Source organism: Phasianus colchicus, chromosome 22 (genome assembly GCF_987193195.1).
Source record: "Phasianus colchicus chromosome 22, bPhaCol1.hap1.1, whole genome shotgun sequence".
NCBI classification, from domain to species: domain Eukaryota; kingdom Metazoa; phylum Chordata; class Aves; order Galliformes; family Phasianidae; genus Phasianus; species Phasianus colchicus.
The window spans coordinates 951,928-976,996 of record NC_143457.1 but is presented as its reverse complement, the minus strand read 5'-3'; the positions used below and the strand labels follow the sequence as shown (position 1 = coordinate 976,996).

The window sequence follows — 25,069 nt, the reverse complement described above, 5'->3', positions numbered from 1 at the left end:
AGTGGCTGCAGGGCTCTGAGGGCGACGCGTGAGGCGGCGCGGGGCGGAGCTGCTGGCCACGAAGATCAAAGCGGCCCGAGCCGAACGGCGCAGGACGGCCGCGGGGCCGCGTAATGGCGGCCGGCAGCGGGCTCCGCCGGAAGCGGGCCCCGCCCATCCCGTCGCGCGGGATGTGACGTCATCAACTCGCGCCACGCCGGGCGTTACCGTGTCGCGCGCGTGGCGTCACCGGTCCTGACGGCGGCGGGAGGGGCCGGGTCGGGCCGGGGGCGGCGATGGCGCCGCGGCTGCAGTTGGAGAAGGCGGCCTGGCGCTGGACCGAGACGGTGCCGCCCGAGGCGGTGACGCAGGAGCACATCGAGGCGGCCTACCGCGTCGGGCTGGAGCCCTGCCAGCGCGGCGCCTGCCGGTACGGGCGGGTCCGGCCCGAGCTCCCGGCCCCGGGCCTCGCTTCCTTCCCCCCCCCGCGGTCCCCGCTCTCCTCCCCCCGGGGCCGTGTGGCAGCGGCTCTCCGCCGCTCCTGGACCTTCAGGGCCGTGGCTCTCCACAGCTCCCTCCGTTGCCCCCCGCCCTCCCCGGAGCGCTTTCCCGCGTTATCCCCGGAGCTGGGGGTCCCTCTTCCTATCTGTCCCCGAATACGCGGCCCTGGGCTGGTGGGGGCCCGCACCCCTCCCGGCCCCTCCCGCTCCCTCCGGCTCTCAGCACACCCCTGGGGCTCCCTTTCCATCCTCCCCCTGTGGGCTTTCCCAGTTCTCTCCCAGCCCTGTGTTTTGGGGAGGTGTGGGATGCTGCCAGTCCCCCATGTTGTCCCCAGTCCCCTGCAAACGAGGGGTTCTGTCCTTTCCACGGGTGATGGATGGTCCTCCCTGGTGCTGGTCCTGCAGGAGGAACTGCCGGGGGAACCCCAACTGCCTGGTGGGCATCGGGGAGCACGTCTGGCTGGGCGAGATCGATGAGAACAGCTTCCACAACATCGATGATCCCAACTGCGAGCGTCGCAAGAAGGTGCAGCCTGCATCCTGCCCCAGGACGAGGCGGGGGGGTACCTCTGTGTCACACCTGTTCCAGCTGTTAGTGGGACGCACGGTGCCTCCGGTGCCTCCGCTGCTCCCACCACAACTGCTGCATTTCTACTTGCTTCTCGGCAGTGGCAGATGATAACTGTTGCTTTCTTTCTCACACCAGAATGCATTTGTGGGCTTAACGAACCTGGGCGCCACCTGCTACGTGAACACTTTCTTGCAGATGTGGTTTCTTAATCTGGAGCTCCGGCAAGCCCTCTACTTATGTTCCAGCAACGAGCGCGCAGTTGGAGAGAGCATCCCCAAAGACAGAGGTCAGTGGAAACTTATCACAGCAGGCTTTTTTTTGCTGTGAGTGAAGAGGTCTTCCTCGTTTTCTTCTAAAACCTGGTGATGTAGTCTTTGAGAGTATGTTTATGGTGTACATGCTACAACTATTGGATCCATCTCTGTGTGACTCTTCAAGTCCTTCACTCAGCTTTTAGGAGCAAATCAAGCTAAACCATCTTTATCATTTCTCAAATCACAGTGATCTGATTTGATTGAAAACACTCTTGGGGTTTCTAGTCAGAAGGCTGTCACCAGTGCTATGGATGGTGAGGATTTAGGTGCTGGGTGTGAGGGGCTGTGGTGCTGCACCTTCTGCATGGTGCTGTGCTGGAGGTGTGCTCCGAGCCGCCCCGTTTTTGTGGTACTTAGTGAACAGCATCTTGCTGTTTGGCTCAAGCTGTTTTCTGACAGCTCACATTGGGCACTGCGAGATGTTTGGCCTGTGCTGGGGCTTGGTGCTGTATGGGCATCCAGCAGCAGCTCAGCTCCAATCTCTTTGCTTGCTGCCTCTTCTCCCAGTGAGCTGGAGGAAAAAAGTAGAGCTTGCGGGTGGAGGTAAAGCAGAAAAGGAAGAGGGAAATGACTGTGATGATATTTTAATGAGTATTTATAAAACAAGCAGTGCACAAGGTAGGTACTTATCACCTGCTGACTGGTGCCCAGAGCAGTGGCTGCCACTCCAGCCTCAGTTTTCTGGTTTCACATGATGCCGTTTGTCATGGAATATCCCTTTGGCTGCTTTAGGTCAGCTCTCCTGGTTCTGTCCCTCCTAGCACCTTGTGCTCTCCAGCCCCCTGGCTAGCAGGGCAGGAGGAGCAGCTGGAAAGCTGAAACGTCCTTGGCTCTGTGCAGCACTGCTCAGCAACAGCTAAAACATTGGGATGTTATCAGCATTGTTTTTCTTCTAAACAAAGCATTGTACCAAACACTGTGGAGAAGATGAACTCTGTCCCTGCTGAAACCAGGACAGTTAGCTGTCATCACTGATGTTAACCACATCAGATCTCATGATGGTTTAAAACAGCTCTACTGAAGTGTGATTTTTAGTTGTTTTTTGTACAGTTAACTTGTACAGTTTGTCTTTTTTTTAATAGACTATGAGCCTCAGACCATTTGTGAGCATCTTCAGTACTTGTTTGCCTTGCTACAGAACAGCAAAAGGCGATACATCGATCCCTCTGGGTTTGTCAAAGCGCTTGGCTTGGATACAGGCCAGCAGCAGGTAGGCTTGAGTCTTGCCTGTAATTACTTTCTCTAAGGAAGCATGAAACTGCCCTTTTAGGTGTTATTTGAGCGATCTCTGAGCTGGGATCTGCTGCTCAGCCTCATTTGTACAAACACAAAGGGAGAAGTGCTCCAGGCTCACCTTGGGGTGGGTGCAGGAGGAGCAGTGGGACTGGCACCGTTAGCACCTGCTCCAGAAGCACTGAACTTGCTGAGGAGTGAGCCAGGACGGTGTTTCCCAGAGCGAGAGGCACTGGGAAGGGCTTTGTGCTGTAGAACTCCTTGGGGAGGCTGAGGTCCCTGTGGGATGAGAGCTGGCTGAGGTCCTGTATGAGTCTGTAAGCAGAGAACTTGCTTTTGGGAGAGGTGAGCGCAGCATGGGGCTGCTTTGGATGCTGAAGAGGGCTGAAGAGAAGGATAGAGCTTGAAAATGAGCAGTAAGGGAGGACAGCTGAAATAGGAGCCAGAGTGTGGGCATACGATGCCTGTGGAGGATGAAAGAGGGGAAGGTCGCTCCTCATCCTTGGGAAGGAAGTGGTCGTTAGTGACCGGTGAGGTTAAAGGCTGGCCAAATGTCACATGCCGTTGTGACAATGGTAGGAACCAGAGAGAGGAGCTGTGGGACTGCAGCAGGCACAGCACTGAGAGGAGAGCTGAGGGCTGGGTAGGCGGGCAAGCGAGGTTAAAGCCAGCTTGTTTTCTGGAGGAGAAAGCAGAGGAGGGCAGTGGAAGCAAGGAGGGGAGAGGCAGCACAGAAGGCAGAGTGCTGTGTGGGAAGGACTGCCCTGAGGTGCGTGGAGCAACTCCTGGGCCTTGCAGGAGGAAGGGAGCAAAGCCACAGTGCAGCTTCTCAATTTTATTTTCCCCCCGTGTTGCTCGGTGCAGACAGCTTGTATTGTGTGCTGAGGCTTTGAGTAATGAGCGTTAACAAGATAGAAAGCTCTGCAGAATGGCAGGCTGGAGAGATTGATTCCCACCTAGCCACGCTGGGGCAGGGGATGATTAGTGCTCTGCAAGATGCTCCTGTGTCCTCTTCAGAGCTGCTGTGATCTAGCAGGGCAGAGCAGCACGCTGTGTCTCCACGGCTGGGCAGCAGGAGCTGATGTCTGCACGCCAGGTGGAGCACGAAGGGATTGACGCGGTTAACGAGCCGCTGTTTTCCATCCAGAATCCTGCGAGCAGCGGGGCAGAAGTCAAAGCCACCCTGAGCTGCTGGCCCAGAGCCAGCCTCGTTCCTGCTGTGCTCTCACGCTGGGGGCCTTGTGCTCCTCTTAGGCAAATTCCTCTTTTCTTTAGTTCTCCCAACCAGTCTCTTTCTATTCAGGGCACGCTGAAGTCTCGGTGCAGGCTGTGTGTAGGGCTCTGTGTAATTTGCAGTAAATTAGCAGTGATTGCGCTTTGTGCCGCAGTGTATTGTTAAAAGCCTTGGCTTTCTGTTCCAGGATGCCCAGGAATTTTCTAAGCTGTTCATGTCACTGCTGGAAGATACTTTATCCAAACAAAAAAATCCAGACGTTCGAAACATTGTTCAGAAGCAGTTCTGTGGGGAGTACGCCTATGTCACAGTGTAAGTATGTAGTCTTTGGGAAGAAATATTTAAATATGTGAGAAGAATATGAGGGGAAATTTCCCTTCTGATAGCTGGAGCAGGCAGGTAAGCTGCTGAAATGCTGTGTAGGAGGCTTCTGGAGTTGTAAGCAGGTGCTCCATGTTTTCCTGGTAGGTGCTGTTATCCTGCACACACTGTCCTGCAGAGTTGTGATGTACCACACTAGCTGTTACATAGGTACATACTGGTGACTGGGGAGTTGCAACTCACCAGCTGGTGAACTTGTCTCATGCATTTGTGTTTCTTTTGTTATTCTAGCTGCAACCAGTGCGGCAGGGAATCCAAACTCGTGTCTAAGTTTTATGAGCTGGAGTTAAACATCCAAGGGCACAAGCAGCTGACAGACTGCATAACAGAGTTTCTCAAGGTATGGGCTGGTTGATTTGTGAGCTGTGCTGTTTTCAGCAAGGTGTTTCCATTCCCTCCATCAACCAACAGCCTCTGAGGTCGGTATGGGCTGCTGGAGTTGAGGTGCTTCGGGGAGATGAATACAAAAGGAAACGTTTTTCTGTGAACCTAGAAAAGAGGACCCAGTCATGCACTCCAGACAGGGAGGGAGGAGTAGCTCTGGGCAGGATTGCTGCACATGCGCATGTAACAGCTTTAAAAAGCACTTGGAAGCTGTGTTTAGTCATAATGCCTTCCCAGGAAAGCTGGGAAAAAGCCCCTAAAGCCTGACCAAAAGTGCCTGCATGTTTTGTTATGGATAGTGCTGGGAGAATGGCTGCTTTTTGTGTTTTCTATATCTGCGCTCATCTGCATAGCAACAGGAGGCATTCCCTGCTCTGAAACATGCTCTCAAAAAATACTAGCAAGGCCCCAGAATAGCTGAGGGAACAGCTACAAGTGCTCTTTTTTGACTTGAAAATCTGCTGGAATCTGGAGTTGCTGCCCTGGTAAAGGCTGGAGGTGTGGGTGCAGAGCTAACCTGCAGTGTGACACTGCCCTGATTAACTGGTTGCTCTGCTCCTGGAAGGTGTGCTGGGAAAAACAACAGTGCTGTGTGTGCACATGAAGGGACAGCTGCATGCAGACAGCAGTGCTGCTGCCCTGACATGGGGAGCTTCCATCTGTGTGGTCCTCCTCCAAATGAAATGGTTGTATTTGGAGTTATTTGGCCCAATCCTGCTATGCGCTGCCCAGGCACAGACTCCCCTTTCCCTGTGTGTTTTGCTGGCCCCAGAGGACTGTGATTTCCAGGGTAAAATGTGGCTGTACATTAACTTGGTCTGCGTGATCTCCTAAGAGGGCAGTTCCTTTGTTTTCTTTCTCCTTAGCCCTAGTGGTATTAAACCAACCTGATGCACTTTGCTCAAGTGGAGAGCAAACCTGGAAGCCTTGTAAGCAGCCTGAGGTCTGGGCTGACATTTAAAGTGACAACAGTCTGCTATTGCTGTGCTGTAAAGTGCCCTTATTAGCCCAGAGGATTGCAAATTTCCAACCTGTAGATTATTTTGGAAGGCAGCTGGGTGGAGACTTAAATGGTTAAAATAACTTCAGTGCTTTCCAGTCTCCTGTGGGTGGCTTGGGTGGAGGGGCTGACTGCAGGGGTAACCTGTTCTCAAGATCTTTCTTTCTGCCCCCCTCCCCTGGTCAGGAAGAAAAATTAGAAGGGGACAATCGTTATTTTTGCGAAACTTGTCAGAGTAAGCAGAATGCCACAAGGAAGATCAGGCTGCTAAGTCTTCCATGCACACTCAACCTGCAGCTGATGCGTTTCGTGTTTGACAGGTAAGCCTCTCTCTGGAGCGCGTGCTGTAAAAGCAGGAGTGCCTTGGGTGCTTGGAAGCCCTTTGGAAAGCCATCTGCTCTGCTCTTTCTGCGTTGGTTTGAGATGTTGAGGATTGAGTGCGTGCATGAGCTTCTCTTTGGATGCTCAGTGGGCTTCGAGGGAAGTTACTGTGAGATGTGTTATTGCTGTCCCCTGAACTGAAGCTTGGCCATTTGCCTTCGCACAGACAAACTGGCCATAAGAAAAAGCTGAACACCTACATTGGCTTCTCTGAGCTGCTTGACATGGAACCTTTTATGGAACAAAAAAGTGAGTAGCACGCTGTAGTAATTGGCAATTACCTCTCAACAAACGTGAGGAGGTCTTGTTTGAATCTGCTTATGGTTGGGGAACTTGTCCAGAGCTGTTGGAAGCCTGAGCAGCAGCTGTCTGTGCCTAGCTGGGCAGGTTGCAGGAGTTCTAACTAGTAATGTGGAGAGGGCTTGGGCAGCTAGGTGCAGCCTTTGCATGCTACCCTGCAGAAAGCAGAAGTGCTGGGGAAGAAAGCAGGAGCAAAATAACCACTGTTTCCCTTCCAGATGGTGTCTATGTGTACGAACTGAGTGCTGTTCTCATACACCGAGGTGTGAGTGCGTACTCAGGGCACTACATCGCCCATGTGAAGGACCCACAGACAGGAGAATGGTACAAATTCAATGACGAAGACATTGAGAAGATGGAGGGGAAGAAACTGCAGCTGGGGATTGAGGAAGATCTAGGTAAAACCTTTAAGTTGTGAGTGCCCTTTTAAAATAACTCTTTTCACGGAGGCTGAATACGTGAACGCCCTGATGCTCTTAAAAACAAAAGTGCTCCTACACATGCTGTCGCATCTTAGGAGTAAGGTGTGAAATGGCAATTCTGTTAATTGCTGCCAGATATTCTGCATTGCAGCCCCATGCAAGTGTTTACGCGTGCCTCGTGATCATTCCCTTTCCTCTAGCATTTGTCTTGCTGCCACATGGCAGATAACACGCTGATAAGCTGTGCTGCTATCGGGGTGGAGCAGCTGCTTTCTTGGCCAGCGTGCAGAAGGAGGCTCAGGAGCAGATAACGGCATGATTTTCAGTTTCCTTAATGCACTGTTTTCATTTCCGCTGCGTTGTTTTAATCTTTGGCTCTATTAGGAGGCAGCAGAGAGTTCATACCAATCTCAATCCAAAAAGTCCAAGATAGCCTTTTTCAGTTTGTGCTTCTTTCTTTTCCTTCTGTTGTGCTGCTGTCACCTCGCCTCCTGCTGGTGTCCTCTTACAGTGCCAGTAACCCATTCCCAAAACACTCCTGGGTGCTTCTGTTTTGCTGCATTGCCAGCACCAATCATTGGACTTGATGAGACACTGCCTTTTTTTTTTAAAAAACATCCTTAAACAACAGCTTAATGAAAACATGCTCTTAGATTTGTGTTCAAAGCTTGAGTACAGCTGTGGGATGCTAGCCTGCCTCTCCTCTTGCCTCCCATGCAACATCTGCATGATGCCACTTTATTTTCAATCTCTTGCTAGTAAACACCTTCTTGCATTTCATCACAGTGTGTATCAGTGCAGGTTGCCACCAGAGCAGCTTTGTCATCCTGTTAATGTTTGACTGCTGTGTGCTCTCAACCCCAGTCGTGAAGTTGGCTAGACATCTAGTGGTGTAAGGGAGGAAAATGAGCCCTGAGAGGAAATAAAATGTTCTCAGCCTTTTTTCTTTAACCTCACAAATTACCCAGAGGAGCAGAACAAGATGCAGATGGACTGCTGTAGCCTTGACCCTCTAAGGGGTTGTACTTAGCTGCAAGAAAGTGTTCTTACTGAAGCGCAGGGCTGCTTAGGTGGAAGTAAAGCATGTCTGGAAGCTTCTTCAGGCTCAAAGCCTTAACATACTGACCAAATGTTAAGCAAAATAGGAAAGTGCTGATTTTATTTGCCTACTCCAAGCAAAACTGGAATTTGAGAGTTGCTGTCTTCATTACAATGCATGCAGCATCAGGAAGAGATTGGCAATGCAAAGCAGAGGTCTGTTGTAGGGAGAGTCCTGAGGCCAGGCCTTACTGATGGGAACAACTCAACATATTTGGAAAAAATGCAAAATGAAGGTCATCTTGGAAGTCCCCTGGTTGGTGTGGTAGAAGATGCATGTAATTTTTCTCCAGGATTTGGGAGAGAAACAAAACAACACTTCCTAAAAACTATTTAAATATTTAGTTTATAGTTTGACCTACAGACGGTTGGGATTTTTTAGTATGTTTGTTTTTGCATTAACACACAAAATGAATTTTGACTCTGCAGCTGTAGACAAGTTTGCTGTCCTTGCCTGGCAGTCTGGAAGCAGTTGCTCTTGCAACACGAGCTTGCATCATACGACAGCTGCTCTGAGATGAGAATTTCCACGGCTGTTCGCTTCACCAGAGCTGCCCAGCAGAACTGTCCCTGTGTTGTTTTTACGTCCGCGAGTAGCTCTCTTCCCTGAGGATGTGACCCTGTTCTTTGGTGTCAGGACACCAGCACTAACAACATGAGGCAGAGGAGGAATGTTTCTGCAAGAGCTGCTTTTGGCTTGGCAGGGCCAGGCTGAGGAGAGAAGAAAGCCTCTTTGGTGGAGGGTGGTTTACAGCAGGGCCCTCATTTAGTCCCTTTAACTGTCCTGCCTCCAGGAATGCTGGAAGGAGTTGGGCTTGCTTTGGGCTAAAGTTTGGGCTGATGCCAGGCCTGCAGGAGCATTGCCCAGCCAGGTGGCCAGCTTGGCCTGTTAAAGGGGAGCCCGTGAGCAAGCTTGTGTGTTCACTATGTTCTGCTTCTGTGTCCCACAGCAGAGCCTTCGAAATCTCAGACCCGTAAACCTAAATGTGGGAAAGGGACACACTGCTCACGCAATGCTTACATGCTGGTGTACAGGCTGCAGACCCGGGAGAAGTCACTGACAGTGGAAGTACCAGGTAAGGGAGAGCACTCCTTGCCTCTTCACCTCTTCTTCTGGAGCACATCCGTGCTCAGGGCTGTGCTCAAAGGACCTTTTGCTGTCTGGTGCTGTACAGTGCATTGCTGTCTCAGCGTGGATCACATGCAGCAAAATCTTTGGACTTCCCCAGCATTTGGATCATGTAAACCTGACAATGGCACCTCTGGGCCTACTGGGGAACCTTGTCCTGTGGGGTCCTTCTGACAGGGGGTGAGGAGGAGGTGATGTCCCACTCGGGTTGACTGTCAGCGGGGCATGTGCTGTGATGGAGGGGAATAGTGCTGGTATCTTCTGCAAGTGCTTAAAACATAAAAGTGGCATAAAAACAAGAGGCTGTGAGCCTTCAGCAAGAGCTCTGTGTGAGCACGTTCGTATCTTGCTTTAGAATTACTGGGGGTGGCAGAAATCCCTGTAGGTTTGCCCTGTGGATTTAATGATGCTCAGTGTTTGTGTGCTACTTGATCTGAGGTGTTAATTAGGCCCCTGGTGCTGGTGAGGCTGCAGGTGTGCTTCTCCTCCCTTTTCTGTGGAGCAGGGCCGATGGAGGTGTTGCTTCCCCTCAGAACCGAGCTGTGTGTCAGCATTCCTTGTCATCGAATGCAGGGGTGGGGGCTGGTGGTGGGGGTGAGCTGTACGGCTTTCTCCAACCCTCCAGGACTCCCCTGATCTCACAGCATCAAAGCTTTTCAGCCCTCCTCCCCCCCACCATTTCAACCTCAAAGCCCACCCTCCAGGCCTTGCAGCTCAATGCTGGCTTGTGCCTCTTACCAGCCTTTCAGTCTCTTTGCTGAGCTCTCTTAGACTCCCTTCCCTCCCACCCCTCTGCCCAAAACAATACTCGGCAAAACTTCCCCACCCAGCTCTGAATTCCTGAGCAGCCCTGTGGTTGCCTTTGTTTCACATGGAGGCGTGCCAGGTACACAGAGCAAAGGGCAGCCGTCAAGCCTGGTGGTTTTGGAGAGGCTTCATGCAACTGCAAATTCGAGGCATGTTGCTTTTATGCCGTTAAAAACAGCTCTTCCAGCACAGCAGAGAAGTGCAGCTTGGTTCTCCATTGCTGACCTGAGGGCAGGCGGGTCTGGCTGCTGCTCCATAGTGCTGTGTGTTTTCCCTTGGTGGGTGCTGTGCTCTCTGGCTGCACAGGCATTTACCTTTCTGAAATATTTTAGCTCTTCAAACTACATCTAAATAGGAAAAGTCTTCAGATAAGCCACATGGTACCCCTCCGCCAGACCAGCATTGCAAGGGAAGTGCTTTATTTTTCTCCACTCCAAGCTTTTTTTTTCCATTGGTGACAGCAAAAGTTCCCATTACCTCCAACTCTGCAGCAAGGTGAGGATCTGCCCTGCATATCTCTAGTCTCATCAGGGCTTTGTGCCCTTGTTTGCAGCACAGGGCTGCACGGGGCTTGCAGGTGCACCTGTGGGATGAGGAGCCCTCATTTCTGCCCAGAGAGCAGCAGCTCTTTGGCAGCAGGAGGAGCTGCTGGGCAGCAGGCAGGGCAGTGCTGGGGCCGGTCTGTCCTGCCACAGCGTTCACAGCCTCTGCACTTCACACAGCCGCCAGCGCTCGGCATTGGCTGCTCAGCAAGCAGAGGGTTTCTGCAACATAGCAAGCATTGCTTCCCTGCATGGCCCTCATTTAGTGATTCCCTTGGGTGCCTTGTATCCTGCAGGACAGCAGCAGTTAATCATCTACTGCCATAAGTATTGGAAAGAGCAGTGTCTGTGCGTTTCCCTTCCAGAACAACCTGATACGTCGGTAGCCATGGGGGGGAATTCTTGGACTTAGTTGTTGTCCCTAATAACTGACTGTGGGGCCAGTGACAATTGCTGCATTTCTCCCCAAGGTGACAGGGCTTTTTCTTTTTCCCTTTCCCCACAGCTTTCCTGCAGGAGCTGGTGGAGCGTGACAACTGCAAGTTTGAGGAGTGGTGCAACGAAATGGCTGAGATGCGCAAACAGAGTGTGGCCAGGGGCAAAATCAAGCACGAAGAGGTGAAGGAGCTCTACCAAAGGTTACCTGCTGAAGCTGGTCTGTAAGACATTGTGGTAGTCTTTTCTAGTAGCCCTTTGCTTAGATTAGTGATGTTGTGTAACTAACCTGCAGCTCGGCCCTGTGGCTGCGGCCCTCTGGGCAAGGAAGGCAATCACTGCCTGTTGTTGCTGTGTGCATGCTTAGGATTTGCTTCCCTTCACTTGCTTATCTGCCTTAACCTATTTTTTTCCCTTTTTGCTTGTTCTAATGGCCTTCGGCATCACTAATTCCCTTCTTGCTCCATTCCTGTCAGTCTCCTGTGTTCTTCCATGCATTGTGACTGCTTGCTTCTGCCTGGTGAGCAGCTTGTCTCGTTAAGAGTTCAGTGGCATCGAGGCAGAATAACTGCCCAGTCTCCAATTGCCAACTCACGTCAAGCTGCAGTGCTGTTGGTCTAAATTAACCTGCAGGTAGCAGGGTACAGGAATGCTTGGCCTCCAGAGGAAATGATTTGATTTATCATTGCTGAGGCTTCGAAGCTGCATTCCTGAGCTTCATAGCCTGTCTGATGAGTGACTGAGGTTAATCCTTTACTCCTGCTCCCTGCATCTTGTTACCTTAGCATGTCAGAGCACCAGGATCCTTATCCCCTGCTGCCTTTCTCTCCCGTCTTTTTCAAAGCAAGCGTACGGGAGCTCGCTGTCTGCCCAGCGTGGGGAGATTCACTCCACTCTGCATCTCCTAGAATCTCCCAGCAACTGGAATTAAAGACTTCCAGATGTTCGCGTGGCCTGTTTGCATTGTTTCTGGCTTTTAGCTTGCTCCATGCTCAGAACCAGCAACAAGATTTAAGGAGCTGAGCAGCAGCCTTTGGCTGAGGACTTAAACCTCTCCCCTGTATGTGTGTCTGCTTGGTCCGTGAGCCCAGGTTGGGAACACGGGAGCAAAACTCACGAACCAGGGGGTGTCACAGCTCAGCTGCAAGGCTGAGGAGTGTTAAAATGTCACCTATAAATCAAAGCTGCGGTGGATGGTCGTGATGGAGGTATGAATATGCCATGAGTCACCATTAGAAAGGAGCAACAAGCACAGCCCTGGTGCGTTTTTATCCCCTTCAGCAGCAACAGAATAGCTCGCTCTTGACATTCCTACCGTGATAAAGGAATAAATCTCAGCTCCTCTGCTCCTGCTTTAAGGTGCTGCCCTGGGGACAGCACTGCCTTCGCTGCTGTCACAGCCTGAGTGGGGCAGTGCTGCTCAGAGCTGCTGCAGGCCCCGTCCCTCAGGAGCTCTGCTTTTCCCTGCAGCTGTGCAGACACATTTTCTGCCAGCTTTGTAAAGCCTGCCTCAGGAAAAATAAAAGAAAAGCCCGTCCTTCCTGGGGGAGGCGGCTTTCATCCCTAACTAGCAAAGCCTTTCTGACAGTGCTGCAATTCTCCAGAGGTCACGGCTGTGCAGCTCGGCAGCATTGCGTAAGATGGAAACACTGCTGCTGGATCCTGTGGGGGAGAGGGTTTGACGCCAGGCCTCGCAAAGCCCCAGTGCAAGTTTGAGGGCTGAATATTTTGCTGGAGCTTTTCTGTTGCTTCTTGATGTGAAATGATGGATGTGTGTTAATTTGAAAGGGGCGGAAGCACTGAGATGAGCCGCTTGGCCGTGCGTGCGTAACCCCAGCAAGCAGCTTCACAATGCACCACTTTTTCTCTCAGTGTAACATATGTGTTCTGTGGGTGTGCATCACTATGGGTCTCGGGGTGGAGGTGCAGGGATGTCATACAAAGCCATCTCACAGCTTGTACCAACCTGACCCACCACTGACCTGAACCCTAGCTCTGTGCTTCCCCTTGAGCAGGCAGGAGAAGCCTGCTGCTCTGCTTGAAGAACAAAAAGAAATCATGTTTGGATTAAAAAAAAATTGACCAAGTTACCGTTTGCACTGTAAATCTCCTCTGTCTCCCTGGGCCAGAGTGGTGGGAGCAGCCCAGAGGGCTGGGCAGGGCGCTGCATCACGTGTTTGCCAACTTGTACCACAGAGGTGCAACCAACTGCCATGGGCTGTTCATTTCTGAAAGTACCATTGAATATCAGAGTAATTATAAAATGCCATCTGCTGCGTGGCGTGGTGGCTGACACGCATGGGCTTGTTTCTCTCCTTGTTTTTCTCTCCCAGGTTCCCCGTACGACTTCATCTCTTTGGAATGGCTGCAGAAGTGGCTGGATGAGTCCACCCCTCCCAAGCCCATAGACAACACAGCCTGCCTGTGCTCGCACGGGAAGCTGCATCCCGACAAGATATGCATAATGAAGAGGATATCTGAGTACGTGGCTGACTTCTTCTACAGGAGATACGGCGGGGGACCCAGGCTGAACGGTGAGGCGTGCAGGTTCCCCTCCTGCTGTGCTGAGCATGTGCTCAAGCCTTATTCTGGGCCCGGTGCCTTGCTGGGCCATCTTTTATTACCATGACTTTATTTCTGTGCTGCTATTTCCAAGTGCTTTGGGTGGTTGTTTTTTTTTTTTTTTTTCAATCACTCAATTACATTAGCATCCAAATAAATACTGTTAGTCTGATTGCAGGGCTGGTTTCAGCCCTGAATCCTGCTCTGCTTAGGGAGCGCTGTGCACAGAGTAATTCCTGAGAAAGCAACAAAGTGAATTCTGTGAAATAGCACAACTTGCATGTGTAACCCCCCAGACTCTTCAAAATGTTTTTTAAAGCCTAATAAGAAAATCTGTCCCCTCCCCCCCACCCACCCCAGCCAGTCCTGGGCTGCCTCATTTGCTGGGAGCACACACCTATCAGTGAACATGCTGCTGCTGTACACATCTGCCATGCATGTGATTTGTGAGCAGGGCTGGCTCTGCAGTCCCTGGGCGTCTCTGAACCGAGCTCCAGGCTTGGTTCCTTTTGTAAAGGAGCTCAATAGCTCCCACTGAGACCAAATTAGCTTGGCTCCTGCTAGGCACTTATAGGGAAGAACATCCCATGATGCAGGCAGACCTTGTGAAAACAGGGCAGCCATTCTCAGTCAACTGGAAAATCACCTGCATTTTCTTCACTGAGGATGTCGGAGAGGGAAGGATCTGAGTGTGACCCACTCCCATCCCAAGGTGTAAGCCCATATGCAGGGCCACACCTGCTCCTGGTTCTGCGCAGCACTGCAGGAGGTTTGGAGCTTTTCTGGGCTGTTAGCTGGCTGCTTGCAGGAGTTCCTTGAGCTGGGTGGCAGGGAGCCCTCTCATCCCATGAGTGGCACCTTGGAGGTGTCTGCACAACGCCTTTGTGCCACAGAAGAGCAGTGACACAGCCTTTGAGGTGCATACCTCAGCCCCCCACCTTCTGACTCCTGCATCCACGTGTCAGTGCAAGCTCCCTCACAGCTTTCTGCATTCTGGTACCAGCAAGCTGGTGGAACAGACAGCATCTCAGCAGAGGAGTTGTACCATGGCAGTTCCCCTGCTTACTTGCCACATCTCAGGTTGTGATGCATGAGTGTGCATGCCTTCCACATCTCTGAGCTCTCAAACCAGCTAGATGCTCAGCTGCCTGTGCTGGAGTGTAACAGTGTTTCTTTTTCTCCCCCATCCCAGTCAAAGCACTTTGCAAGGACTGTGTGGTAGAAAGGTGTCGAATCCTGCGTCTGAAAAACCAGCTAAACGAAGACTACAAAACCGTCACCAACTTGCTGAAGATAACAGTCAAGGGGTATGTGAGTCCTGGTGCTTCTGACGTCGTCAGAGATGTTTTTAGCCATGCTAACCAATGTCCAAATAGCTTTTTCCCAAGCTTTTACCATTTGGGCTGTGATTTGCATTGCTGATGCTGCTGTCTCCCTGCAGGAGTGACGGGTTTTGGGTTGGAAAGGCGTCCTTGCGGAGCTGGCGTCAGTTGGCTCTGGAGCAATTAAATGAGCAAGACGAAGACGCAGAGCACAGCAATGGGAAGCTGAATGGAAATGCACCAAACAAAGGTAGTTCTGCTGCCGTAGAGCTCCACCAGCTCTGACTGATCCTGCTAACAAAAGACACGTCAGGTGTTCTGGCGTGTGTTGTTTTACTACTCTTTTATGAGCAGGGAGGGAAGGCACTTTGGGTGGTTTGATATCACATAGCCTTAATTTCAGGAGCTTTTTATTTGATGAGCTTCAAAACTGCCGGGTGATCTTCGTACCCAGAGAAGAAGATGAGGTAATAAGTAGCTTTACAGAGCTGTGTACGATTACCGCCCCAGACACATGATCTTTTCATCTACTTTTATCTGAATGAGAGCGTGCAGGAGGAGGAAGAAACATGAAAATTATCTTGGGGATGTTTACTGCAAAGGCCTATGGATGAAACAGCACAGCTGGTGGAGCAGCACTGGCAAAACACAGTTTAGAAAAAAAATATCATGAGTTGGATTCTCTTCTATCCCTGTATCATATGTTTGTGACGACGTGTGGGGATTTTTATTTGCCTTCTGTTCTCTAAACCCTTAGAAATCGGATTCCTTTTGAGCTTTTTTCCTTTCATAACTGAGGGCAAGGAGCTCATTTGAATGGAAGTGTAGATGATCAGCTAATTGCATTGATCTCAGGCTGGAAGGCTCTGAGAACATCAGATACTGCAGTGATGCTATCTGTAGGCTGCTGCTGGGGCTGTTGGCATCCACTAAGAAAAGGGCACTTCTCTTCCTCATGTCAGCAGCTGAGGGGCCGTCCCATGTGCCATTCTGTGGGGTCACCTTGATCTCAGAGCAGGCTGCACTTCCCAGAAGTGTGCTGTAACTGCTTACAAGCCAGCTTGCTCCCTAGTCACATTGCTGCAAACTGTTACGTTGCTGTTTTTTCTATTACTCCATCTTGATGGCCTGTGCTTCTGTCTGCAGAGCAGTTCTGAACTCCAGTGTAGCAATGCTCATGCTGTATATCAGAGCAGATATACATGATGGAGCAGAGCAGACCATGCTGTGATGCTCTGCTCTTACCTAGAGGTTCAGGTTAGCTCTGAGCAGCAAAGCCCTGAAGCCCTGCGGTGCCACAGCTGGAACAAATGCACCCTTTGTCATCTCACAAAGGATGCTCTTGTGCTCCACGCACTTCAAAGCACTCCTACTGCCACGCAGCCTGGCCTGCAGGCACACAGGCCCATGTGTTGGAGAATAACAGAATAACACTTCCCAGGTTTCCCCTGGGCTGAGAGCTCTGATGAAGGGAAACCAGGCTCCTTCCCCCAAAGGTTTCCCCTCTCTTTCAGAGAGAAATGGCGCAATCTTTTTATTTATTTATTTTTTTTAATTAGATGAAGCAAATGAGGAGAAGAGAGAGGAGGAAGAAGAGTTAAATTTTAATGAAGACATTGTTTGCCCACATGGTAAGTTTCTGCGGGGGACGGAGCAGAACACTTCTGTTGTTGCCCACTGCTCCAGATGTTAACCTCCTAGCCTGGAACCAGCATGAGCAGTTACCACAGAAGCACGTTTTTATTCTCATTTTCACATGTTTCCTGACATTTAAAAACATGGAGCAAGTGGTGCAAAGGGCACGAGCCCAGCCCAGCCCCCTGGAGAGGAACGTGGGTGCTGCATGGGGCTGCAGCATTACTCTCAGAGCAGGGAGAGATGCTAGAGAAAGTAGGCAGCATCAGATCATTCTCCCTGTATCAGAAGCTAACCCGGGAGCACTTACCCCACAACTGCAGAAACTCTGCTGTTTCTGTTTGCAGCCGGGGCACTGGGGCATATTGATTCCCCCACCTGCTGTGCTTCGGTGTCTGCTTACGTCAGGCTGTGACCTGATGTTGGCTGTTCTGCTTGGTGCTTTCCTTGGTTGGCTACACCAGTGTTTGGATCTCACTGCTTGCCCAACCTGCCTGTGTTCTGCTGGAGGCTCCTGTTGGTAGGTGTCCATGAATGAGCAGCACACTCCTGTCATTAGGGCTCATCAAGGCTGTAAGGTAATGGCGTTTAAACACTTTGTCATGGTGTTACCTGCTTTTCAGAGAGCATAGTTCCCAGTGCAACAAAGCTGCTGCTGGCAAACAGGAGCACTTAATGCAGGCATGCAGCATGGAAGCAGGCTGATAGGGCTGTGGCAGTGTTATGCTGCTCAGCTGCCCGTTGATCTGACGTTTTGGGCTATATCTGGCAGGTTGTGTTTCACCTGCTGGAGGTAACCTTTGGCTCCTCATAGAGAACAGCCCTCCCCGTGCTTCAGACGTTCCTCTGCAGCTTATGGGCTGAGGTTTAGTTTGGGTAATTGGGCCTTAATTAATTGCTGGTTGTGTGGTGCATGGGGCAGTTGAGGATACGTAGCAGTGATTTAGTTTGCTGAGAGTGCAGGAAGTGCTCAGCTCCTGTTCCACAGAGCATGGGCTTGTCTGCAGCCTGCAGAACAGTCACCCTGACATCACAGCTCAACAGCCATGGTCAGAGAGCAGCAGCCCGGTGCCCCCATTGCTTCTCCAGGCATCTCCCCTCCCAGCCTCCCTCCCCCCTCCCCCCTGTATTTATCCACTGCTTGAGGCTCTGATACCTAAATGTGAATTCAGGTCTTTGGTTTTTTGGCTGTCAGAGCAGAGAAACGATAAAGAAGTTGAAGGTGACTTTGTGTATTAGTTGGGCTCTTTTTGCTGACACGATTGCCTTCCCCTACGCTGATACCCACTAATCTCCTCAATCTGGTTTGGTCGCTGAGCGTGGCAGGGCAAAGCCCTTCTCCTGCCTGTCTTCCTACAGGTGACCTGTGCATATCCGAGAACGAGAGGAGGGTGGTATCGAAGGAAGCCTGGAAGAAGCTCAAGCAATATTTCCCAAAGGCCCCCGAGTTCCCAAATAACAAAGAGTGCTGTTCCCAATGCAAGGTATCTGAATAGCAAACAACACTGCCCCTCTGCTGGCTGTAAATACATGGCCATGTTTTTGGTTTCCTCTTTGACGTTCTCCAGTGCAGTGGGGAAAAACAATGTCACCTTTGAATAGCTGCTAGGAACTGAAGCACCAACCTGTTTTGTGCAGATTTTGGAGCGCGAAGGAGAAGAAAACGAAGCACTGCACAAGATGATGGCCAGTGAGCAGAAGACATCCCTCCAGAACTTGTTCCACGACAAATGCCGGCCTTGTCTGGGCAACTGGCCGCAGGTGGGGGTCAGGGGGAGGTTTTGGGTGGAAGCAGTATCCCTTGTGAGCTGCTCCGGCACTGAGCCCTGCCTTTGGTACACAGGAGTCCTCGTGTGCCAGTGCAGCTGTCACTGGCCTGGAGTCGGATAAGCAGGGATGGCATTTCTCAATGGTTACGTCCATCCCTGGAAGTACTGATGCAGCACAGCCCTACTGATAGCGTTCAGAAAGTGGGGGCAGGTGGGGTGGTCTCACCCCATGCTCAGGGGTACACAGAGGGATCTGCCTCACTGCCCTCCAGTCCAAGGAGTGGTACTCAGCCAAAGGAACCCCAGTGCCAGAGTGCTGCTCTGGGGAAATGGCCATTTCCTGCTATGAATTAGAGGTAATTGGATCTGAAGCTAAATTAACTTTGTAATAAACACAAGATTAGTAATGTAAGTGCTCAGTACTTGATCTCAAATTATTTTACTTGGCTTTCCCAGCACGCTTGGATGGAGTTGTCATGGTAAAAATGCTGAGGTCTCAAAGAGAATGAGTGCTGCAGAAAAAGCTGAACAGTCATTGCCTCTCTATTGTTGGGTTAATTAACAGAAGGTTGTGGGTTTTTTTTTTCCCTTCCAGGAGACAGACGAGCTGTATATTGTTTCACAGTTCTTCGTAGAAGAATGGAGGAAATTTGTCAGGTAACTGGGCTGTGCTCTTTGGTACTTTCTGTTTGGTTTTGGGGCTTTGAGTCAGTGTTGCCCAGAGCTGCATGCGTGGAAAGAAGGAAGCTGATTTAGAAGGACTTGGACCCTGCTCTCATAGCAATTGTAATACACTGCAAGAATCCGAATTTCCTTGTTTACCATGCCTTAACCAGATGGTCAGATTAGATAGTAACCTGATTAGTTTTTTCATCTGCCTGGAGCTGTATCCCAGGCAGAGGTCACCGTTGCCGTGGGCTGCGTGTGGTGCGGGCTGTGCGGGACAGGAGCACAGCTCTGATTCCATATCTGTGGCAGTGTCACATTCCCCCTTGGAATACCATCCGCACATACCCACCTGTGATTTCCTTTTCTTGCTGCCTGCAGACTTGTGCTTTCTTGCTCTCCGTGCCATAACCTCCCCCATTTCCCTTTGCCCGAGCAGGAGGCCGACGCGGTGCAGCCCCGTTTCCTCATTGGGGAACAGTGCTCTGCTCTGCCCCCACGGGGGCCTCATGTTCACCTATGCTTCCATGACCAAAGAAGACTCCAAGCTGTGAGTTCCTTCTCTTCTCACCTCTGCCTTGCCCTGCGAGCCTCGGGGAGCTTCCCAAAGTTCACTGAGCTGTGGCGACACAGGAGCACACGCTCCCCCCAAACAAAGGGAATGCAGCCGCTTCCTCAGGTGTACCTTAGTATAAATTTCCATGCAGGGCGAGATCCAAATTGTCCAAGGATGCTGGCTCAGGAAAAAAAAAGCTTACTTAAGCTTGGCTAGTTCCTAACAATAGCCTACCCAGAGCCTGACTGGGGCATAGCAACATCTAGCTGCTGAAGCTTTGCTTTCCCTGAGACTTGCCCCCGGAGCGCTGGGTGCTGGGCTGGAGTTAATGCTCCACAGCCTTGCTTCTGCAGCGAGGCAGAACTAACAGCAGCAGATCTTCCACTTCTCTCCTCCTCCCTCTGGCCATGCACTGGGCATGGCTGGAGCTCAGCAGCGTCACTAAGGACACACTGCTGTGCCTCCGTTACCTTGGGCACGCTGGCCCTTGTGTAGCTGGGGCTACAGATGGGTTCTGCTGCTCCTCTTGCATTAGCAGACTGGAAGGAAGAGGGGAGGCTTTTCTCAGCTCGGCGTTCCCATGTTATAAAGCACGTTCTCGTTTCTTTGCACAGTATAGCTCTAATATGGCCCAGCGAGTGGGAGAGGATTCAAAAACTCTTTGTGGTGGATCACGTCGTCAAAATCACCCGCACGCGAGCTGCCGGGGAGCCCGAGAGTGCACTGTACAGCTCTGAGCCCCGTGAGTGAGCTTTCCCTGCTGCGTTGCTCCTTGGTGCTGCGGGACCTGGCTCTGCTTGGGCAGATCCCTGCAGATCCTGCTGAGCTTGGCAGGCACCTCTGGTGCTGTGGGTTAGCGAGGAGCGGCGCCGGGCAGGTGCAGTGCTTGGTGTCTCCAAGGAACTGAAGCAATTAAATGCCTTTTCCTTTGTGCCTCCCCAGAACTCTGTCCAGAATGCAGAGAAGGGCTGTTATGCCAACAGCAGCGGGACTTGCGTGAGTACACCCAAGCAACCATCTACATCCATAAAGTGGTGGATAATAAAAAGGTACGGATCACTCCTTTGGTTCTCCCTCATCCCAGCACCATTTCATTGTTCAGAAGCTGCCCCAGCTGTGAACCCATATGGCCAGACGAGCGGTTGTCTGCAGGCAGGGCAAGGCAGCTCACAGGCTTCTGCTGACTTCTTTCTCCCTCCCAGCCCTGTTCTGGGGCACGAGGTGGAACCCGGAGATCTGCAACTAAGCTGTCAGAGCAGAGCACAGAGCATGGTCTGGAGCCACGGCTGTGGCTTTGCAGCCTGCCTAGGGGCTGAATTCCTGCACAGTGCTTGGCTCCAGTATGGAGGAGGGCTTTTTGTCGTGGTGCTGGACAGGGCTGTGAGAACAGGCTGCTATTCTTCACCCAGCAGCTGGGGCTGGCAAGAGGGGGCGAAAGCTGGCATGCTGATCCCTCGTTGGTAGGGCTGTGCCCACAACAGTGTTTGGAACCACTGCTCCCCTCCTGCCAGCTCTGCCTTACAGTCAGGGAGTGTTTCCCAGTGGGAAGCCACGGCCCTGTGCAGTCAGCAGTCAGCATAGGGCAGCACTGCTGGAATCCAGAGGGCCTTGGGGATGCTGCAGTTGCTGCTGGACAGCTGGGAGTTGCGATCTTGAACTGCAAAGACGTGGATGGGGAAGGGAGCTGTTGGACAGCTGGGGTGCAGACCACAGCTGGGTTCCCTGCAGACTGCAAGCAGAGCGTGGCTATGCGAGCACCCAGCAGAGCCGCAGGCAAACGAACAGGGTGTTGCGTTCTGTACGTTGGTGTCAATTATTTAGATTTCGTTTACTTACAAACTGCAGACCCATAAATAACAGCGGTGAGTGCCTCTTGTCGGGCTGCTGCAGGCATGGATAAGTGTATAATTTACAGATAATACTCCTTTCTCTGGGTTAGGGCTTTTGTAATACACTTAGTTGAGTGGAGGAGCAGCCAGCTAATGGGAAAGAAATCAGTGCAGGCCCCCAGAGACGTTCCCTTTGCCTGGAGAGGTCTGGACTGCAGGAAGCAGGATGTCCCCACAGTGGGGTTTGCTTGTCTGCCAGCAGCTGCAGTCCAACAGAGCAGCTCCAGAGCTGCATCTTCTCCCAAGCCTGGTCCCAGTGGATCAGTGCAGCTGGGGGGACAGTGTTCCTTGAGCACGTGGAGCGGATCTCTGGGTATCTCTAGCTCGGTTCATTTGATCAAGGTGGCATCCTTGAAGTCTTGAAAGCTGTTTGCCATGATGTGACAGTCTGGGTTAGTTACGGAGAATGATTTTTATGACTTCAGGTAATGAAGGATGCTGCTCCAGAGCTGAACGTGAGCAGCTCAGAAGCTGAAGAGGAAAGGGAGGAAAACAAGCCAGAGGGGGAGCAAGACCCAGATTTTAACCAGGTAGAGATCAAAACACTGTGAGGTTCCTCCACTCTGCACCAGCCTCTTTGAGTCAGTGTGATGGAACAGCTCTCCTCTGTTTGCATCTTATGGGACAAAGGGAAAGCAGTGTCCCATCCTGGTGGTCATACCACACGTTTTGTCTCCATTTGCATTACTGGGGCTGGTTTTGTGCCTGCACTCTTTGGTTTTAAAGCCAACTAAGTTGAAGCCTCTGCTCAGAGACCTGCCCACTTGATGCTTGGGTCACCCCGACTCCTCTTATTTCTAATGATATGTCCCAAATGAAGGGATACTGGGGGCTGTGCCTCCTGGCACCAGGGCACTGCCGTGCTGTATCATGGTGCAGATGACACCATGGTGCAGAGGAGGGATCATTGCAACATCAGGATAAGCTCAGTGCTGGTGCTAGAAGCAGGAATTGAAGTTTCTTTGGTCCTCCTATACTCCTGGTGGTATTGCATGGGTCGGGTGTTCCCCTGGGGCAGTGCTGCAGCCTGGGAGGGAGCTGTGAGCAGTGCAGTGCCCACGGCTGAGCTCCTCGTGCCTGGCTTTCTTTCAGAGCAATGGCGGTGCAAAGCGCCAGAAGCTTTCACACCAGAGCTACATCTCCTACCAAAAGCAGGGCATCCGGCGGAGCACCCGGCACCGGAAGGTCAGAGGAGAGAAAGCACTGCTCGTTTCTGCTAACCAGACATTGAAAGAGCTGAAAATACAGGTAAGGCGGTCTTGCTGCAAGAAACGTGTCTTCTGGAATAAAAAACCCATGAAATTAATAGTCAGGAGAGTGCAGCTGGGAGGAGATGGAGGGAAGAGTTTGAATCCCCAGTGGCGGTGGAGGCATGTGTGTGTGTGCTGCACGCGGTCTTTTTGTGTAGCTCAGCAGTATGTTTTTTCCTCCGCACAAAACCAGCGTGTCTCATTGTGTTGGCACAGATCATGCATGCATTTTCAGTTGCTCCCTTCGACCAGAACTTGTCGATCAATGGGAAGATCCTGAGCGACGACACGGCGACGCTCGGCAGCCTGGGCGTCATCCCCGAGTCCGTCATCCTGCTCAAGGTAAGGCAGGAGCAGCGCAGCTCTGGGAGGAAGGAAAGCAGAGAGCTGAAGTGCTTTGCTGAGTTCTTCCCTTGCGGCTTTTTGGGGAAGGAAGAGCCTCCTTAAGGAGTGTGACCCCATGCAGCTCTGCCAGTGCTTGCTAACCCTGTCTGCTTTGCTTTCCAGGCTGATGAACCAATTGCGGATTATGCAGCGATGGACGATGTGATGCAAGGTGAGGGAGGGGACCCCTGTGTGCTTGGGAGGGAGGTCTGAGATCTGGGAGGCTGCCTTGCTGCCGTGCTTCTGGCAGGAATATGGTGGCTGCACAGGGCTGTGTTGGCTTTGGGTTGAAACGTGAGGGGAAAATTGAGATGTTGAAGCTTTCCTGTGGCTGTCGGCTGGAGGTACAGCTGAGTGCCGCAGCGCGCTGCGCTCACACAAAGGATCCTTTTAGAAGTGACTGTCAGGAGACTTCTAACATGATGCCACTCTCTTCCCATTTCCAGTTTGTATGCCTGAAGAAGGATTTAAAGGTGAGAATCTTCCCCTCCCCCCCGTTACTGAAGCCCACGCTGACTTCAGCTCTGCCTCGCCAGTGCTGTAACTGTCGGGTGGTTGTCTCCTGTCTCCTTGCTCCCAGGGACTGGCTTACTCGGACACTGATGGCTTTACAAGCACTGGCAGACCAGAAGAGAAGAGGATTTGACATGGTAGGGCATTTAGAGAGAAGGTGGATACGGGACTGAACTCTTGACTCTTCCAGAAGGCAGAATCCCATTCTGAAATGACTGCCCCCAAAATGCCTTATGTCAAAGCAGATTGCACTGAAGGACATCCTGACTTCAAGAGAAAGTTCCCCATTTTATATTTAATAAAGCAACAGTAGGGTTGGAAAGTGTAGCAGCAGAGGCAGCGTGTGCCAGGTTCAGGCAGATGTTTCCAGCAGGGGAGGCGGGGGCATCGTCTGTCCCAAAAGGAGTTGTGATGCAGTAGATCAAAACCATCTCGATCTGTTCTCCGGTAACTCTTTAGGCATAACCTGCTTCCAGATAATCCCCTCTTTGATCCACTATTCCTCTTTCAGTACAGCATGAAAGTAAAGAAATTGTTCGTTGTGAGGAATGTCTTCATCCATTTCCCTGCAGTGTGAGCCCTGTGCTCCCAGGGCTGGGCTGCCCTCACTGCACCGCTCGCCTTTGCAGCTTCACTTCCAGATGCGACTGCTCCAAATAACCTCACGGTCTCTCTGTGAACTGTGTTTTTAGAAACGTGGGCTGTTTTAATGACTTTTGATAACATCTTTCTCTGGTCCTTTACTGCCAAGAGCCCTCTGCCCCTCGCTTTGGATCCACTGGGGCTGCGTGGGTCCCTGGTGAGAGGTTTTCCCTCTGTTCTTGTTTTCAGGAATGCACTAATTATTTTTTTTTTTACATCTTCAGCTCCCAGAAAGGATCTCTCCCACTCCCCAGTTGCGTGTTTGTAGCAGGAGCTAGTGTACCACTTCCAGACTTGAGGGGGAAAAAAAAGGGGGGGGGGGGGCACTGTTGAGGTATCTTCATAATAAAGTTAGACATTTCCCGTTCTGTCAGAGGTTTGTGGCCGCTGCTCTGGGCACCCTGCTCTCCCTGGGGCCTGCAGCCTTCCTGCCTGTTGGCACCCACTGCTTTCCTTGAGTGCAGCCTACGTGCTCCCGTGCCCTTGGCCAGGCGATGCTTGGCAGCCCTTCTCTAGCAGATGCAGTGCTGGCTTGTGCTGCAGGACAGAACTGCCCACATCCCTGCGTGCCTCCAGCCCGGGCAGCTGTGGGGCTGAGCGCTCGGTGTTCCCGTGCTGGCACTGGGCCCTAGGAGTGCTCCCTGGGGGCAGCAGCTTGGTGTCAGCCCCCAGCACCTGCTGTGCAGCAGTTTGTGCCAGCCCTTCCCCAAGTCACTGCCTCCCTTCTGCAGCCCCAGTCGTGGCTCTGGAGGATGCTGTGGGTCCTGGGGGACACCCAGGGTGTGGGGGCAGATGGATGAATGGACTCTGGGCTCCAGGGATGGGAGATTAAATGGACAGATAGAATCACTGGACACCAGAGTTGGGAAGTTGAATGGGTGGTGGGACAGACAGGTGGACTCGCTCAGGCACCAGGGGTAGGAGAATGGGTGGATGGGAGGATGGGTAGACAGACTCACTCTGGGCACTAGGGATGGACTGATGGATATATGGACTCACTCTGGACAGCAGGGATGAGAGGACAGATGAATGGATGGGAGGATGGAAAGAGGGGCAGACAGATGGACTCAGTCTGGGCACCAGGGATGGGAGAATGGACAGATTGGAGGACGGATGGATAGATGGACTCACTCTGGGCATTTAGGGATTGGAGGAAGGATGGATGGGCACA

General features: G+C 51.8%; 1 protein-coding gene across 3 annotated transcripts; it reads left to right on the top strand.

The window, feature by feature from the left end:
* Positions 1–198: 198 nt before the first annotated feature.
* Positions 199–24,273, top strand: USP48 (ubiquitin specific peptidase 48). 3 transcript variants are annotated; one of them, XM_031607950.2, is made up of 27 exons: positions 200–409; positions 885–1,005; positions 1,186–1,336; positions 2,447–2,574; positions 4,019–4,143; positions 4,444–4,552; positions 5,783–5,916; positions 6,144–6,226; positions 6,496–6,675; positions 8,748–8,873; positions 10,781–10,930; positions 13,044–13,244; positions 14,465–14,579; positions 14,714–14,844; positions 16,154–16,225; positions 17,589–17,713; positions 17,868–17,990; positions 18,594–18,655; positions 19,104–19,214; positions 19,835–19,962; positions 20,163–20,269; positions 21,535–21,639; positions 22,202–22,357; positions 22,576–22,701; positions 22,867–22,915; positions 23,190–23,216; positions 23,324–24,273. In XM_031607950.2, the coding sequence occupies exons 1-27, from the start codon at positions 276–278 to the stop codon at positions 23,344–23,346; spliced, it is 3,102 nt and encodes a 1,033-aa protein (XP_031463810.1). In that variant the 5' UTR covers positions 200–275; the 3' UTR covers positions 23,347–24,273. The 3 variants fall into 3 exon arrangements, with proteins under 3 accessions (XP_031463811.1, XP_031463810.1, XP_089979073.1); XM_031607951.2 differs by lacking the exon at positions 21,535–21,639 and having other exon boundaries at positions 199–409; XM_090122947.1 differs by lacking the exon at positions 16,154–16,225.
* The last annotated feature ends 796 nt before the right edge of the window (positions 24,274–25,069 follow it).